Below are 18,383 nucleotides of genomic sequence, written 5' to 3'. Positions count from 1 at the left end.
TGTAACCCCCCCCCCCTCTCTCTCTCTCTCTCTCTCTCTCTCTCTCTCTCACACACACACACACACACACACACACACACACACACGCACACTCATACACACAAGTGCAGGCACCATATAAGCGGATGCATCGAGTAACTGTCGTGTTAAATAAAGCAAAACACCAGATGACGGGACACATCAATCATGTGTCATTATAGAGCTGAGAAAGGCAATTCAAAGTCAGGTGAGACAGAGGCTAGCTTTATCAATGCTAGCACCTAACAAACACAAAAACAAACTGACAGCATACCTGATATTGAGTAGAACTTACTAGTAATAGTAACGAATGGGGGTCTTTTAGAACTTTGAAATATTTAACTTTAAAAGTCAAAATATGCCAATTTTAATTTGAGTCATGAATTGAAATGGTTACTCAGATTATTTACCAATTAAAAAGTTAATACATAAGTCTATGTATCCATGAGAACCCACAATAATCATTAGAACAGTACTGAAAGATGCAACATAATAGTAACCTGTCTGTAGTTTACAAAACTTTTTGCATTCTCTATAAGTAAAATGAACACCACATGTATGTCCATTGCAGGGAAACTGAAAGCTATTGATCTACAGAAGCCTGAGAAGGACATACAGGGCAGACTAGAAATTCCCATACACACAGAATGAATATGAGGGGCGGGGTGGGTTTGGCGCTTATCCCAGCAGACATTGGCTGACAGACAGGAATCCATCACCAATCCTTCGCAGGTATATAATAAATATGTGTTCACTCATATATTCATGCCCCAAGGTCAGTTTTGAGGTAGTGGGAGGAAGTGGGAGGAAACCAGTGTACCTGGAGGAAACCAACATGAGGAGAACATGCAAACTCCACACAGCTAGGATTTGACCTCGGTGCCTTCTTGAACACGGTGCCTTGGGGAGTGAAAGCACGAGTCTCACCGCATCACCATGTTTCCCCTCCTTATAGCACTGCTGGCGAATAAACACTCTGCTCTGTGTGTTGAGAAACACATTGGATCATGTGTTTTATTGTGCAGCAGCAGACACCATTGTTTTAGTTTCATCAAACAACTCCTGCATACGCAAGTTCATTGGCTGCTCAGCTTCATGCTTCAATTGAGCATAACCAATTAAATACCAGAAGTAACAATAGTTAAGTAACTCTGGACCAAGCAGGTCAAATTTAAGTTAACAAAAGTATCTATTCATTGAAAAACTCTTTTTTTTTGGCTTCCGCTACAGGTCTGCAGGTGATTTTCCCAGAATACCTACAGGAGAAGTTTGTCCAATCAGCTCTCAGCTACATCATGTGTAACGGCGAGGGGGAGTACGTGTGCCGGGACAGCCAGTGCATCTGCCAATGCGCCGACGAGTTCCCACAATGCAACTGCCCCATCACCGACATCCAGATCATGGAGAACACGCTGCTGGGAATGGCAGAATCCTGGGCGGCCTCCTACAAGGACTTTGAGAACTCAGGTGAGAGGGTAACCTGAGACCAAGCTGCCTGCTGACCTGAGATCAGTGGACAGAGCATGCCCCAGACTGAGAAAGTCAGTCTCTTTCGTCCCGGAGGGAAATGTGCTGCACAGACAGGGTCAATAAAACAGATCACAGTGTTGCCATGTTGAGGGACACGAGATGACACGAGATTCACCTCTCACTATACACCAACATGTGTAATGATGAACAGTAGACCGCAGGCTAGCAGACAGAATGACCGCAGCTGAACCAGGCTAATGGACTGACCGCATATAAACATGGCTAACGCAATGACCTCAGCTGAACCACCAGGCTAAGGGACTGATCGCAACTGAACTGGGCTAACAAAATGACCTCAGCTAAACATGGCTAACAAAATGACCTCAGCTAAACCAGTCTAAGGCACTGATCACAACTGAACTGGGTCCACCCCCTGGGTCCAAATGAAGGCCTTTTCAGTTCGGAAGGTGAAGAGGTGAACATGAAGGAGTAAATTATCTGTCTGTGTCGAGCTGGGAGCCCTGTGTAATCCGGGTTCTTCAGTGCAGTCAAAAGCGCCCGTACATAATCGACCGAGGGACGGCTCAGAGCACCTCTGCCCTCCTCACTGCCCCGAAAGAGCCCGGAACGTTCCGCAGTGACCGCAAGGCATCAGAGGTCACGGCTATTAGCACGACCGCCGTCCCTGCTGTCGGCCCGGTTACGGCGGTCCCTCCTAGCGCACGCTATCGAACGGCGCTTTATTTGAACAGCTGTATTTAACGGCGGTAAACAGTGGTTCGGCAGCGCTCTAAATCCACACAGTGTGATCTGAGTCACACGATGCCATTGTTTTACGGCACACCTCGTATAAAGCCTGAACGTTGGAACGTGTGAGCCGATCTGCAGTAAAGCGGCCATGAATTATTCAGCAGCCGCGGCCCGCCTTCTGTTGGAGGGGACGTCTGTCGCAGTAAATCGCTGCGGTCGCCAGGTTTCACGCCAGCGGCTGAGTGCGTCAGGGCTCCCTCTCTCGCCTGTCGTCACGAACGGAGGAGTGCGAAGCGAGCATTTTAACACGGCCGCACGGATGCACCCCGCAGATTATCGACAGGCGCACACACACAATATACACACACACTCACACACACACAATCTATACGCACACACATACATACACAAACACACATACAGCCACACAGACACACACATTCATATGCACACACACACATACACAATATACACACAGGCACATACATACATATACACACACAATATACACACAATATATACGCACACACACACATACACCCACACAGACACACACATACATATGCACACACACACGCACACAATATACACACACACTCACACACACACAATCTATACGCACACACATACATACACAAACACACATACAGCCACACAGACACACACATTCATATGCACACACACACATACACTATATACACACAGGCACATACATACATATACACACACAATATACACACAATATATACGCACACACACACATACACCCACACAGACACACACATACATATGCACACACACACATACACAATATACACACAGACACACGCATACATATACACACGCAATATACACACACACAATGTATACGCACACACACACATACACCCACACAGACACACACATACATATGCACACACACACATACACAATATACACACACACACATACACACACACATACACTCACACAGACACACACATACATATACACACACAATATACACACACAATATATATGCACACACACACATACACCCACACAGACACACACATACATACAGATAAGTCCACACACAAATGCATCTACACACACGTAGATGTAGATGTATTTGTATGGGTATGCATGAGTGTCTGTGTGTGTGTACATTTCTGTACTGTGTGTGTAGATGCATCTGTATGTGTGTATATGCACATATGTGTGTGTGAGCGCACAGGTGCGTGCATCTGCACACAACTACATACAAAAATCTACATAACAATATTGTGCACATGCATCCACCCATGCCCAGATCTACGTATAAATGCAACTATGCTAGACACAAATTTTCACACAGACGCCCAGAGACACACACACACACACACACACACACACCCACACACTACCTTGAGTAACGTTGTTGAAGTCATTACTTCAAAGTGATTACATAGCACTCATTCAGCAGTTAAACTGATTTACGATTCACAAAAACAGTGTCCCCCTTAAAATTTCAGTGAAACAAATTGGGACTTGGTTCAACAGCATCTGCGTGTGTGCCAAGTACGCATCAAGAGCATTTGGACAGCACATTGCAACAACGAAAAAAAGGCTTTTAATTACACTCTTATATAACAGGCATGTTCTGCCAATGAAATCCCTCTCCTTTTCACACCAAAATCAGCTCTTTGCGGAAGATAATCGTGTGTCTGAATAAACACAATTTCTGGATTCGCCTTGTGACACAAACAGTCATATTGCCAGTGCCTTCAGCTGCCTCCAGCTGATCCAGTCAGAGTACACAAACGGGGGGGATATCAGAGGGCTATCTTCTGAGGAGCAGTCGGTATCATCCTGCCACGCCTGGTCCCTTATACATTATTAACGTTTCATAAAGGCCCAAATAACAGACTGCGGTTATATATAACAGGACGCACAAATTGAGTTGAAGCTCCTCAAGGTCGCGGGCACAATTAGAAAATGGCCGCGCTCCACTGTAAACCTTTACAGCAGGAAGAGAGAGAGAGACGGGGAGAGTGGCCGGTATCAGGCCCCCGACTGTGACCTCACTGCTGTCTGAGGCTGCGATTGGCTGAGATTGATACCGCATCCATGGGAGTGAATTCAGTCACTTGGACTATAAAACGGTGGCGTGTGTATGCACCTGCCCAAGTGTGTGTGTGCGTGTTTGTTCTGTGTGTGTACACACCTGCCCAAGTGTGTGTTTGCGTGCGCAGGCATGCGCGGGGTGATTAATTGGATCGTATAGGGGCCTCGATGAGTTGGTATGAAGTATTGAGATTATAGTACAGGCTCAGAGGGAATTTGAAGGAGGCATTGATCCATCCGCGTCTGGAGACCAATCAGAGAGCTCTCTCCCTGGGCATGCCTCCTGGTCCCCCAAATCGATGTGGGAATTGAGTTGACCGCACACGTTTCACGTCTCCGTGAACAGGAGCGTCCGGGTACAGTGGGAGGGACCTGAGGTTTGGTCATCAGGTCAACTGTGCGATTGGTGGGCTGGTCATGTATAAACAAAGATATTGTGGGCAGGGAATTGGGGATTAGACAGGTGCAGTTTACAGGTGACATCTATAACTGGTAAAAATCACTCATGTTTTTTGCAATTGTGTTTATATGTAGTTATTTCACGTAGCAGCTAGCTACCTCGCTCAGTACCTTTATTTTAGTTGCAAAACCATATTATTCAGAAATCTGAGAAACGTAAAAAATTTTTATAAATAAACAAACAGGTCACAATTTGTCTAGCCCAAAATCAGAGACAGTGAGGCACACAGCTCAGAAAAATTAAACGGACAGGGAAGACTGACGTTCCAACGTCAACAACGTCTTCCTCAGAGTCAAAAACCAAACACAATTCGTCCTGGTAGTGGAAAGCCTATTTGATCCTTGATTGATTCGATTTTTTTAGCTTGCTTGAAGCACGTCGGGGATGTTCCTTCCTCCATAGGTCACACTTTGTCTGTTACACGTGTCCTTTAATTAACTTTCATTAACGTCCGCTGCCCTGGAGCGAGGCGTGCGTGACCTGCTTTAGCACTCAGTTTCCTGACTCCACCCTCTCCGTACTGCCTGTCGCTCTGCGTTACCGGTGGCAGGAAGCGCAGAAACAGTACACACGCGTGTATATCACAGCTGTGTTAACAGCGGCAGGGAACACAGAAACAGTACACGTGTGTATATCACGGCTGTGTTAACAGAGGCAGGGAACACAGAAACAGTACACGTGTGTATATCACGGCTGTGTTAACAGAGGCAGGGAACACAGAAACAGTACACGTGTGTATATCACGGCTGTGTTAACAGAGGCAGGGAACACAGAAACAGTACACGCGCGTATATCACGGCTGTGTTAACAGAGGCAGGAAGCACAGAAACAGTACACGCGTGTATATCACGGCTGTGTTAACAGAGGCAGGAAGCACAGAAACAGTACACGCGTGTATATTACAGCTGTGTTAACAGAGGCAGGGAACACAGAAACAGTACACACGCGTATATCACGGCTGTGTTAACAGAGGCAGGGAACACAGAAACAGTACACACGCGTATATCACGGCTGTGTTAACAGAGGCAGGGAACACAGAAACAGTACACACGCGTATATATCACAGCTGTGTTAACAGCGGCAGGGAACACAGAAACAGTACACGCGTGTATATCACGGCTGTGTTACCAGCGGCAGGGAACACAGAAACAGTACACGTGTGTATATCACGGCTGTGTTAACAGAGGCAGGAAGCACAGAAACAGTACACGCGTGTATATCACGGCTGTGTTAACAGAGGCAGGGAACACAGAAACAGTACACACGCGTGTATATCACAGCTGTGTTAACAGAGGCAGGGAACACAGAAACAGTACACACGCGTGTATATCACGGCTGTGTTAACAGAGGCAGGGAACACAGAAACAGTACACACGCGTGTATATCACGGCTGTGTTAACAGAGGCAGGGACCACAGTACAGTACACACGCGTGTATATCACGGCTGTGTTAACAGAGGCAGGGAACACAGAAACAGTACACACGCGTGTATATCACAGCTGTGTTAACAGAGGCAGGGACCACAGTACAGTACGCGCAAGCATATTAGAGCAGAGTTATCACTGCTTATCGTGCCACTTCCAGCAGGCTTTCAGGGTGGGTCATGTGACCGAACGGATGCAGCGTGCATGCCTGGTTGGCTCCTCGGCTTGGATCCCGCCCCGGTTTATTGGGTGTGACACAGCCTAATGCGCAAGACCACCCCCAGGACCTGCTGCCACCCTGTCACAGCGCCATTACCCACAATCCATCTCTGTAAATGGGTGCAGGGTATGCCCATTGCCAGACAGGGAGGAAGTGAGAAATATCGGTGTGATTCAGACTGGGATGATGTCCTCAGCATGATTCAGACTGGGATTAGGTCCTCAATATGATTCAGTCTTTGGTATGATTCAGACTGGGATTAGGCCCTCAATATGATTCAGTCTTTGGTATGATTCAGACTGGGATTAGGTCCTCAATATGATTCAGTCTTTGGTATGATTCAGACTGGGATTAGGCCCTCAATATGATTCAGTCTTTGGTATGATTCAGACTGGGATTAGGTCCTCAATTTGATTCAGTCTTTGGTATGATTCAGATTGATTAGGTCCTCACTCAAATTCAAACTCAAGTTTCTTCATTGGCATGAAATACAAATGTAATTATTCCCAAAGCATACACATAAAGAACACAATATTAAAATAGCATAATATAACTCTCCCCCTCTCCCTCCCTCTCCCCCTCCCCTTCCCTTTCCCTCTCCTTCCCTCTTTCCCTCCCTCTCTCCCCTTCCCTCCCCCTCCCCCTCTCCTTCCCTCTTTCCCTCCCTCTCCCCCTCCCTCTGCCCCTCTCCCTCCCTCTCTCCCCCTCCCCCTCTCTCAGACGAGTTTAAGTCCTTCCTGAAGAGGCTGCCCTCCACCCACTTCCTCCCGGTGAGCAGCGTGCAGCTCCTGTGGGGCAGTGACTGGGACCTGCAGGCGCGGTACCGTCTGCTGCAGAGCTCCCTGGAGGTGCAGCGCTTCAAGATGCAGCGCACCGCCCGCAAGCTGTTCGGCCTCAGCATCCGCTGTCACCACAACCCCAACCACCAGATGCCCAGAGAGAGGTGGGGCCCTTCACTGCACTCACCGTCAGAGGCCCCTTTACTGTACATCCAGTTATGGAAATGCTAAACGCCTGCATTTATATAACTCCTCATTCACCCATTCACTCACACTCACACTCACACTCACCCACCAACGCCGATTGGCTGCCAGGCAGCCAGCTCGTCGGGAGCAATTTGGGGGTTAGGTGTCCTGCTCAGGTACACTTCGGTGCACCCAGGGCGGGATTGAACAGGCAACCCTCCGACTGCCAGACGACTGCTCTTACCACCTGAGCTAATGTCGCCGTGTATGAATTGTATTACATTACATTATCTTGTATGTGGTGTTGGGTTTAGCCCAATTAACAGGCATGGAGCACACTATGTAACTTTATCTTGGTAAATTACGAACAAAAACTACCACTACTACTATACATTACGTTGCATTACGTTGTGTTACATTACCTAACATTACTCGATGTAACTTTACATAACCTTATGTTACATTACAGTGTACACCAATGTAAAGTAATGTGACACTAGTCTCTAAAGCGTGCAATGAATGGTGCAAAAAAACTAAATGTGTGTGCATATGTGTATTTGTGTGTGTGTGTGTGTGTGTCTGTGTGTGTGTGTGTGTGTGTGTGTGGGTGTGTGTGTGAAATGGTTAGGGAACTGGGGAAAGTGACCTGTAAAGAGCACATTTAACTTTGTTAAAATAATTAATAACAAAATTATTATTTTTCCTTCAGAGAGACATCTCTACTTCCCTCCACGCCTGCATGATCACCAGGGTTTCGTTTCCAATAGCAACCCCGAAGCTGTTAACTGTATATTAATTTGATTGGAGAATCTTTGTGGGCATTTCATATCTGAATATGAGTTGGAAGTTGTACCACTGCAGTCCTGTGTTCATTTTGGCTGAGGCTATGCCATGGGCAAATATACACTTGGTGATCACTTTAGTAAACCTGTACACCAGCTTGTTAATGCAAATATTTCATCAGCCAATCATGTGGCAGCAACTAAATGCATAAAAGCATGCAGACGTGGTCAAGAGGTTTAGCTGTTTTTCAGACCAAATGCCAGAATGGGGAAGAAATGTCATCGATGTGACTTTGACTGTGGAATGATTGTTGGTGCCAAAAGGGTGGATTGAGTATCTCATAAACTGCTTATCTCCTGGGATTTTTACATGCAACAGTCTCTAGGGTTTGCAGAGAATGGTGCGGAAAACAAAAAACATCCAGTGAGCAGCAGTTCTATGGGCTGAAACAAATTGTTAATGGGAGAAGCTGACAGGAAGGTTACAGTAACACAAATAACCACACATTACAACAGCGGTATGCAGAAGAGCATCTCTGAACACACAATGCGTCAGACCTCTAAGTGGATAGGCTACAGCAACAGAAGACTTAATAAGTCTAAAAATAAATACCTAATAAAGTGCTTTTTTAACCTCAAGTGCCTGCTAGCTGGGGGTTCGGGTAGGGCTTCAGCCCTTATTTTGCCCTCTGTTACTCTGCAAAGTGTCTCTGTGACGCTGGGAAAAGCACTACACAAATAAAACGGACTGGACGTGATGGAAGCTGGGCTGAGCCGGCCGAGGTGGCCTCTCCAGGAACATCCGAACGGCGACAGCCAGAGTGCGCTTAAAAAAGACCAGACCGAAAGCGTGTTCGAGCGAAAGCACTGAGGAAAGTCAATTCGCCCTGCCAAGTAAATAATAAAACAGGGAGAGGTCCTTGGCGTGGGAGAGACGGGCGTGCTGCGGAGGAGACGGACGAGGACACGGCGGGGAGCGGTCGCGGTTAAAACGCCGCGCGCGGCTTCCTGGCCCTGACGCCCGGTCCCTCCGTGCGAAATTAGCGGGGCTTCCAGGCGCCGTGGCGGCCAGCTCTCTGCCCGAGAGGTCGTCTGGGAGAAGAGCCGGCCTCACCGCCCCCACCAGCTAGCCCAGAGCCGCAGGGACGGCCAGGCCAGGATTATAACGAGCTGCGTGGCGCGTTCCTGCCCGGACTCCTCAGAGCGCAGCGGCGGAACCCTTCATGTCGAGGGCCGAAGGGGCAGGGGGGACCCGATTCCGGGACGCGCGAGAGCGAGGCTCTAATGCCGGCGCTTGTTTTCTGAGAGCGCTTGATCTCTGGGTGAAGAGGGAGGAAGCCGCCAGCACTGGAGAGGAGAACGGGTCCGCGGGTCGGCAGAAATGAAAGGTTATTTGGCCCATAGCTGGGGGAATCATTTCACGGGCGCGCGGTTCAGCTTCATGCACATTTTTCATCAGCATCAAAGTTTTCCCCTCTCTCTCTCATGGCTAATGACGAGCTGCCAGGACTTCCTGTTTTGCTGGAGGTTTAATTTTACTATTCAGAGCCATTTGTTGTTGACAATGAAGGATGAACTCTCGCATTAAGTCCCAGGTTCAGAGGTGACAAGAGATTTATGTGAGCCAGTGAAAGCCGCCAGATTGTGGGCCTCCTGCAAACGTGTTAAATAAACCTAAATATTGTTTTTGTTTTTCCACTTCATAGAAGCCAGACAGTTTGATTGCCGAAGCTGCATGTGGAAATATAAAAAGGGGATTATCTGAATTTCTAAATGTGGAACGATTCCAGGACGGGATAAACACCAAAACACTGCGAATGAAATCTGAAGCTCAACAAGACACGCAGTATTATTTACTCTGCAAACCCTCCATTTCAGATACACTAAAATCAGTCCCTTTAAATGTTTACTTTTCGTTCTTAAGATATTGATTCTCAAACGTCAAATAAGCAAGATAAAAATAAAAACAGCTTTCGAAGTGTCAGTCTTGTGGCAAGATTTTTAGAACATTATTGTTTGTATTATTAATTTGTATGTAGACCTTCCATAATGCAGCGTTGCAAGCAAAGAGACAATAAATGGTATGGTTTTCAGGGAGACCAGAGGCTTAGTATTCGAATGACAGTCAAAGAGGAAGGTGACAAAATCAAACCATATGCAGTCTGACATACATCTCCCTCTGCATCAGAAATCATCAGCGTGTGCTAGGTTATGTCCAGACCATGACGTAGTTTAGTGAAATAGTATTTATTTGAATAAGGTATTTCTGCATCCTAGGTCCAGTTTCTTTGACATGTCAGGAGGCATGGCATGGCATGGAGACTGTGGCCTTCCTGTATACCAGAATGCTTCATTACTTTACATTACATTGCCTTCATTAGCTGATACTCTTATCTAGAGTGGCTTTAAATTTTGGAGAAACATAAGTGCATTCGCCTGATTAATGAGAGAAATAGTAGCAGACCTGTCTAATGACTGGCAAGGAAAGATGCATCCTCACAAAAGCATTCTACATACATACAAATTACAATCTTCTTCACCTAGAGCAGGGGTGTCAAGTTGAATTCCCAGGGGGCCGCAGTGTCTGCAGGTTTTTGTAGTTACTTACAATCAGCTGTCACTTAAGGCCTTGTGTGGATTCTTTAGCCAATCAATGACTGGAATGAACCACAGGTGCTGAGAACATCCCAAAAACCAGCGGACACTGCGGCCCTCCAGGACTGGAGTTTGACACCTGTGACCTAGAGTTTGACAGACTTCTCAATACTTCTCTACAAGCACATTCAATCAGAAAATAATTTTCAATCAGAAAAGTTTTGCTGCGGTTTCTGTGTTGAACGATATGTTTCCTGTCAACTGTGGCCTTCAGGTATGTCTGTTCCCATTGGGTGGGTGTATCGGGGGTGTAGCCTGAATCGATAATGACATAGGCCATGTTTTACAGCACAAAGAATATTCAGAATTGCCATTAGAGCATCGGAGTTCGGTTTGCAACAGAATGCTCAATGTTTCCACTTTAGGTTCCATTTATATAAAGATTTAGCTGTGTTTTGCAGAGAGCCCCAACAGTCTCACAAAGAAGCTAAAAGGGCACTTCTGAAAGGAAGTCAAAGGAGCTGGTCCTGGCTCACATTTTTGACTAAATCACCGTGTGATTAAAGCGGTTGCTAACCGAAGCTCAGCTCCCACCTCTGCGAATCAAAAAATGCAGCTGCCTGCTGTAAGCAATTAGGCCTGGCGCTTAATTGGGCTCATCAGTCGTCAGTAGCAACCAGTAAACGTTGGGGAGGAATGAGCTGCGGTGCCTTTCAGAGTAAAAATAGTGTCCGTTTCAGCCGCGCCGGTCCCTGACCGTAAGAGCGAGATCACAAGGCCTAGACACGTTTGCATATCTGGAACGTGACCTGAATGTTTCCCCCGAGAGAAAGCGGTCCATTCAAATCCGCCGTCCCCCCCGCACTCCCGTGCCCGTCCGAAGATCACGTCCGCGTTAACCGCCGAGTCCATTTCCCCCCTCTTGAAAAACGCTCCCAGATCCTCGTGTTTCTCGGGCCACGAACCAAAAAAAAAGAAACGCGCACGCGTGAAAATAAATAAATAAATAAGTCCGCCCCGGCGTCGACCACTCAGGCTTATTAATTCCTCAGACGCGGCCGCTCGGCGGTTCGAGCGATGACATTCCTCCCGAAAAGGACGGCATCGGCGATGATGCGGGCCCACGGCGCTACGCACGCCGGGACCGCGCAGCCACTCGTGAAAACAAACAGAATTCATCTCCAGTCGTTTCCGTCTCATTCCCTCCGGCGAAAGGCGCCGGCAGACGCTCCTTTTTCTTTTTCCGGGGCGGGAAATAAACGGCGGGAAACTAAAGCACCGCGCCTCGCCGCTCTCCGAAAGACGCTCCGATAATAAAACCTCTCTGCGGCCGGCGGGGCGGATCAAATAAAATACGCCGTGGGAGCGGAGGGAGAGGTGGCGGACATGTTAAACCGTACAAAACAATCATTTTACTCTGTTTTTTTCCTAGCAAATTAACTATGGCAACCGACTAAAACAGACATTGTCATCGCAGCATTTACTGTACATAGAAGGTCGAGAAAGGTGAAATTTCCTTTTATGGTATTTAACATGGAAAATGACACCACATTCAGATCTTATCTTGGAATCTGCTTAGTTACAGGAAGTAAGAGTTATTTCTGTCTCGTGGTATTTTCTGTTCCTGTGTTTCAGTGATGCGATGTATGTATGACACTTGAAGGGCAAGAGTAAAGCAATTGCAATACACGGCGATGAAATGTTTTTTTGTTTGTGGTTAAACAGGTGATTTAAAAAGAACTGGTTTGGCATTTAGGAAGATAAATGTTGCCTTTAAACCCTGTTGTGTGTTGAACATTCACGTTCATGTTCATCCTTGAATAGAAATCCGGCATTTCAGGCTGCAAATTATGTAAGTAGTACTTTAAATGGAGTTATTCTACGAATAGCACTCACAGAATTAGATCAAAGCAGAGGGTGGGTATTTTCCCATCGCGATTGACAGCGTGACAGCCGTGAAAGAGCGTCTCCGTCGCCAGGAAAACAAGCTGCTCGCGGTGTTGACCGAGCCTCGATCCGTAGCCACTCGATCCCGCTCCGATCTCTCCATCAACAGAGCCGGATTTAGATGGGCCTCGACCGATCCTCTCTCCGGTTCAGAAGGTCAGAAGTTCACCACCCGCAGCCCCCTCTCTGAAAGCCAGACTGTGGAGAAGGCCGGGGAAGCCGTGAGCGGAAACGGCAGGTTTAGCGGGTATGAATGCGGGATAATGCGCTGTGTAAAGCCAGGCGCTCAGGCTGTCCGTCCTCCTTCCTCCAGCAGATTGGATTGCGTGCCGTCTGTGACGCGGCCGTGTAGCGTAAGCTCCTGTGACAAAGGGGTGTGTGAGTCGCGTTATTGTACATGAAGCAAATGCGGCCTAAAGCCTAGTGGTGTCTCCCCGCATTCATGTGGCTGGCTCCTTCAGTTGCAGACAGTTGACTAATTAGCTGATTGGAAATTATGTTCAGCCGCCCAAAAATAATAGAAGGTGGAAGTTTCTGCTGTTAAAGACCCTTTTGAAGAGACTCATTTTTTGAAGGTGCCTTTTTGTGCCAAGTGTTTTATGCCATGTTTTGTTTGCAGTTTTTCCTTTTTTGATTTTGTAATGTGTTTTTATTTTTATTTTTATTTTGGACTTTGGTTTAGTGCCAATTAGTTTTAGGTTGTGGTCCAATTGTGCTCCCTGTGGTTCATGGGAGAGGTTGGGCCATAACAGTGGCTAAGGTGCTTGACTGGGACCTGGAAGGTAATGGTTCAAGTCCCAGCGTTGATGTGATAAGCTCAGTGCAGCTGCTGGCCCCTTGAGCAAGGCCCTTCGCCCCACCTTGCTCCAGGTGGGACAAGCTCCTGCTTAGTCAACTGTGAGTCTCTCTGGACAAAACCATCAGCGAAGTAACTGTAATAATGCGAACGGTGTTTGTTTCCGTGTTTGTGCGTCTAGGTCGGTGCTGCAGTGGCTGAACCGGGTGCAGTCCTTCCTGTACTGCAACGAGAACGGCTTCTGGGGCACCTTCCTGGAGAGCCAGCGGACGTGCGTGTGCCACACGGGGGTCAGCCTGTGCCAGCGGCCCATCCCCTGCGTCATCGGCGGCAACAACAGCTGCGCCATGTGCAGCCTGGCCAACATCTCGCTGTGCGGCTCCTGCAACAAGGGCTACAAGCTGTACCGGGGCCGCTGCGAGCCGCAGAACGTGGACTCAGAGCGCAGCGAGCAGTTCCTCAGCTTCGAGACCGACCTGGACTTCCAGGACCTGGAGCTCAAGTACCTCCTGCAGAAGATGGACTCTCGCCTCTACGTGCACACCACCTTCATCAGCAACGAGATCCGCCTGGAGACCTTCTTCGACCCGCGCTGGAGGAAGAGGATGTCGCTGACGCTGAAGAGCAACCGGAACCGCATGGACTACCTGCACATGGTCATCGGGCTGTCCATGAAGATCTGTCAGATGCGCAACAGCAGCGTGGACCCCATGTTCTTCGTCTACGTCAACCCCTTCAGCGGGAGCCACTCGGAGGGCTGGAGCATGCCCTTCGGGGAGCACGGCTACCCCCGCTGGGAGAAGGTCCGCCTGCAGAACTCGCAGTGCTTCAACTGGACCCTGCTCCTGGGCAACCGCTGGAAGACCTTCTTCGAGACGGTGCACATCTACCTTCGCAGCCGAGCCAAGGTGCCCACCACCCTGCGGAACGACACGGGCCAGGGCCCGGTGGACCTGTCGGACCCCAGCAAGCGGCAGATCTACATCAAGATCTCGGACGTGCAGGTGTTCGGCTACAGCCTCCGCTTCAACGCCGACCTGCTGCGGAGCGCCGTCCAGCAGGTCAACCAGTCCTACACCCAGGGGACCCAGTTCTACTCGTCCTCCTCGGTCATGCTGCTCCTGTTGGACATCCGAGAGCGGATCAACCGCCTGGCCCCGCCCGTGGCCCCCGGGAAGCCCCAGCTGGACCTCTTCTCCTGCATGCTGAAGCACCGGCTCAAGCTGAGCAACAGCGAGATGATCCGCGTCAACCACGCCCTGGACATGTACAACACAGAGATCCTCAAACAGGCGGACCACCTGACCACCAAGCTCTGCTGAGGCCTCTCACAAACACGCTAAACCACAAATCAGTCATGAACACAAAACACATCTAAAATTCTATGATACAAACAAAAAAGAAAACATTTGGAGACAAGCAAAACTTTCCTTTTATTTATTTTTCTTTGTTTCGGACCCTTTTTTTGTTCTACTTTTTGATGTAATACTGAACAATTTGTAAATGTAATTGTTAAAAAAAAAACAAAGGGGGAAAAGTAATTGCGTTTTAGTTTGGAGAAGGATGGAGATGAACTTAAAAAACCATTTAACAAGACTGTACCATATTTGTCAGAAGCATGTCTGTCGTTTCCTAAAAGAACATAAAGAAGGAAAAAAATTAAACAACTGGAGACTAAGGCCTTGACTTTACTGAGGGACTTTAATGAGGGAAAAATGGGACATCGAAACTGCCATTCTTATCTTTAAAAACATTTTTAAACAATCTTTATTTTAACAAAATGGCAATTTGTCTATTTGCAGAATGGGTGAAAAAAAATGTATGTATAGTTTAAAACAAGCATTTTATTAAGAATATACAGATAAATAATGTCTCGGTCGGTATTGCTTTATCTACATGGCTTGCAGGAAGTTTATTTTAGCGCACTCTAAGTAGAGAGCGATTAGCATCGCGGTTGCACACGGTTCAACACAAAAGCGTCTTGCTCCTTTCACAAAGAACAGGACACAAAAGCAGGCCCAGCTGCGCAGCATTGTTTGTTTTTTAAAAATGCGGAAGACGTCGGCTTTTCCTTTGTAATTTGCGCGGTGATTAGCGGTGTTTGTTTCGCGGACAGACCGCGGGGGAGTGAGTGGGTTCACCACGAGCGGATGGCAGCTGGCAAAAATAAAAAAATAAAATGTCCGCCCGTGTTTTTAATTTTTTTCCTGCCGATGCCCGAGTGTGCTCCCGCGGTCTGAAGATGAACAATCGATGCCGTTCCATACAGGTTCGCAAAATGTACACCCTGTGAGTACTGACGTGTCAAGCTTACCGGCATGGAGAACAAATTCGAGCATCGATCATTCGTCTGCGCCCAGATACAATACGAGCCACGCGGCTTCCCAGAGGTGAACACAAAACACACGGGCCTACGCACATTTCTCTCTCTGAAAAATGTACCGTACACAAAACTGCTTTTTCTTTTCTTTTTTGTTGCTTTGCAACTTATCTGTAATGGATGAGCCAGAGAAAGAAAGTGGAAGAAAATGGCATATACTTACCTTAGGATGAAGGTATGATACCATAAAAGCCATTGCAGTTCCATTATCAGGAGTGAACGTGGGTTAAACGTTGCACGCCTGTACCGAAGTACCGGACTTTTAGACTCAAATCTCGCTCATGTGGCATGTGTGTGAAGCTTTAAGTGCTGTTTTGCTTGTGGCCGCTCTACACCGGTTCAAAAACGTTGCCTTAGTGTGTGATTCGGCTGGAGTTCAGACGTGGAAGTTCTGCTGTGAGGCGCACTGTTTGCTCGTGAATTTCGTCATTTTTCAGTCAGTGGGGCTCATCCTATATACGAAATCCAGAAGTCCGGAAAGATTCCAATTCAACATTATTATTAAATACCCGTCACAACATTTATTATTATTATTATTATTATGATTATTATTATTATTATTATTATTATTAAAGTGCCTGTTAATTATCCCTTTAACATGCTGTTTCAAGTTTGATTCATTTGAATGTTCTCAGATGTACACACGAATGTCACAGGATGAAGCCAGATCCCAGCTGCCAGCCCATATATTTCTGAAAAGTTTTCCTGTTTCTAGAATAAAGAAAGCTCCGGAAAGTCTCTATCAATGTCTGAATATTTTTCTGTCCGAGCTGGGGGGGCGGTGGGGGCAAGTGGGATAATGGGGGATCTGCGACTTACCACAGAGCCACGCATGTCCGCATGTCTGAGAGGAATTGTTTGAAAGTATGCGGTGACTCGACGGCTTTCAGAAGAAACACAACATTTGCCTAATGTACATTATATATGTAAATAGTTATGTTGTCTTGTTGTACCTGCACCATAAACGTCTGTACTTAAAAGTATTAAAACAGAGTAAGAAAGCTAACTAGGGACAGAGAGGGATTCACTAAGAGTATTTAGCTTAGGGAGTGAGGAACTGTATGCTAGCACAGCGCTAATAGGGTGTTTAGAGGCCTTTAGCGCATTATGTTAGCCTTTCTGGCACTTGTGCATAACGAGTTCCCTGCACAGGCGCATTATTGAGTTTTACTTTTTGTTTATTGGCAAAGATTATTCCCAACAACCCCCGTCTCCAGTTCTCATTACCTGCAATGTGCTCTTTTATTATTATTGATTGTTATTAATTTATCTAAAAAAAATTTAATGCAGGAATGCTGAGTAGAGAAAGTATGTGGGAGGTGGGAGAAATCTGATGTTGTATGATGAAATACAGAATTTGTTTTATTTTTATAAGCAAGGAAAAAACTTCTAAACCGTGGCTGTGAGCCTGGAGCATACAAAAGAGTCTTCAAACAAATGGAACAGAAATAGATCATTTTGTCCACAAATCTCCATTTCCTATATCAGAGACTATCATCTTTGTATTAAATATTTATTTGAGTGTATCAGCTGTTTGATTGTTTAGGGCAGTGGTACTTTTTTGATTGTATGGGCCACTGAATGGGCTGAAGGTTTTAGTGTACCACGTAGAACTGTAAGATGACATTTGAAATGCATAAGCCCCTACTTTCAGTCATCAATAGGATGTGAATGCCCATTTGAGTAAATTCTGAAAATATCAAGACAGCACCAGCTAGCTATATATGCCTAATTTAATTTTCATAAAATGTATCAACCACTAATGGTCCAAAGTGCCCAGCTTGTGAACAGCCATTTCAGAAACTGATTTAACTTAAATGAATACAAAGATTTGTATGATGCTTCTACAGATTTTAAGCTTGAAGTTTGAATACAGAATTCGCATTTCACTCCGTTTATGGAGTGAAGGGTGTGGCCATGCGCAAATTGATATGTTCAGGTTTTGTACAGTTTGTGTTGTGTTGTTTACGGCTGTTTCTCCCTGAACTGCAATGGGAATTCTCCAGTTGCCATTACGGCCAGCATGTGTCTTTCACAGGAAGGCAAACTCTCCTTCAAATGTACATTTTTCGTGAGGTAGCCTTTCATTTCTACAATTGCAGAGCTCACATTCTTATCTACGAGTGGACAAAGGCAACATTGGATTTACTGAATTCCTCAAAGTTAAGGACATTTCATATTGTATTTACAGAGGGGTGGAAAATGTTGGGCAGCCCTGGCTTAAATGTCTGTTACAATGAATCTGTATGTGACCGAAAGCAAACCTGAACTCTAAATGGTACAAAATGAGTGAAACATGAGACCTTTCTGTAAATTATAAATCAAGATTGCTTTTTATTTTCATTTTTTGCCTTTAATAAATGATTAGGGCCCTGTACAAAAGTTTGGGAACCATTTTGGATCATTCTTTGCTTTTTAAAAGGATGATTACTAAGGCCCAGACCAAGGTGATTTACTGGATGTTAGGGCTTCAATGAGTTAGGTGAGTATA

The 18,383-nt window shown here is 46.5% G+C and overlaps 1 protein-coding gene across 1 annotated transcript in view; it reads left to right on the top strand.

Moving 5' to 3' along the window:
* Positions 1–16,632, top strand: part of brinp1 (bone morphogenetic protein/retinoic acid inducible neural-specific 1) — a 125,957-nt gene extending 109,325 nt beyond the window's left edge. Inside the window, exons 6-8 of the mRNA XM_061215932.1 lie at positions 1,249–1,485; positions 7,148–7,370; positions 13,694–16,632. Of these exons, the coding sequence (XP_061071916.1) occupies positions 1,249–1,485; positions 7,148–7,370; positions 13,694–14,834 (1,601 nt within the window). The 3' untranslated portion in view covers positions 14,835–16,632. The remainder of the gene's footprint in view (positions 1–1,248; positions 1,486–7,147; positions 7,371–13,693) is intronic.
* Positions 16,633–18,383: the final 1,751 nt, after the last annotated feature.

The sequence above is a fragment of the Conger conger genome, chromosome 12 (genome assembly GCF_963514075.1).
Source record: "Conger conger chromosome 12, fConCon1.1, whole genome shotgun sequence".
NCBI classification, from domain to species: domain Eukaryota; kingdom Metazoa; phylum Chordata; class Actinopteri; order Anguilliformes; family Congridae; genus Conger; species Conger conger.
This window is presented reverse-complemented; position numbering and strand designations above follow the sequence as displayed.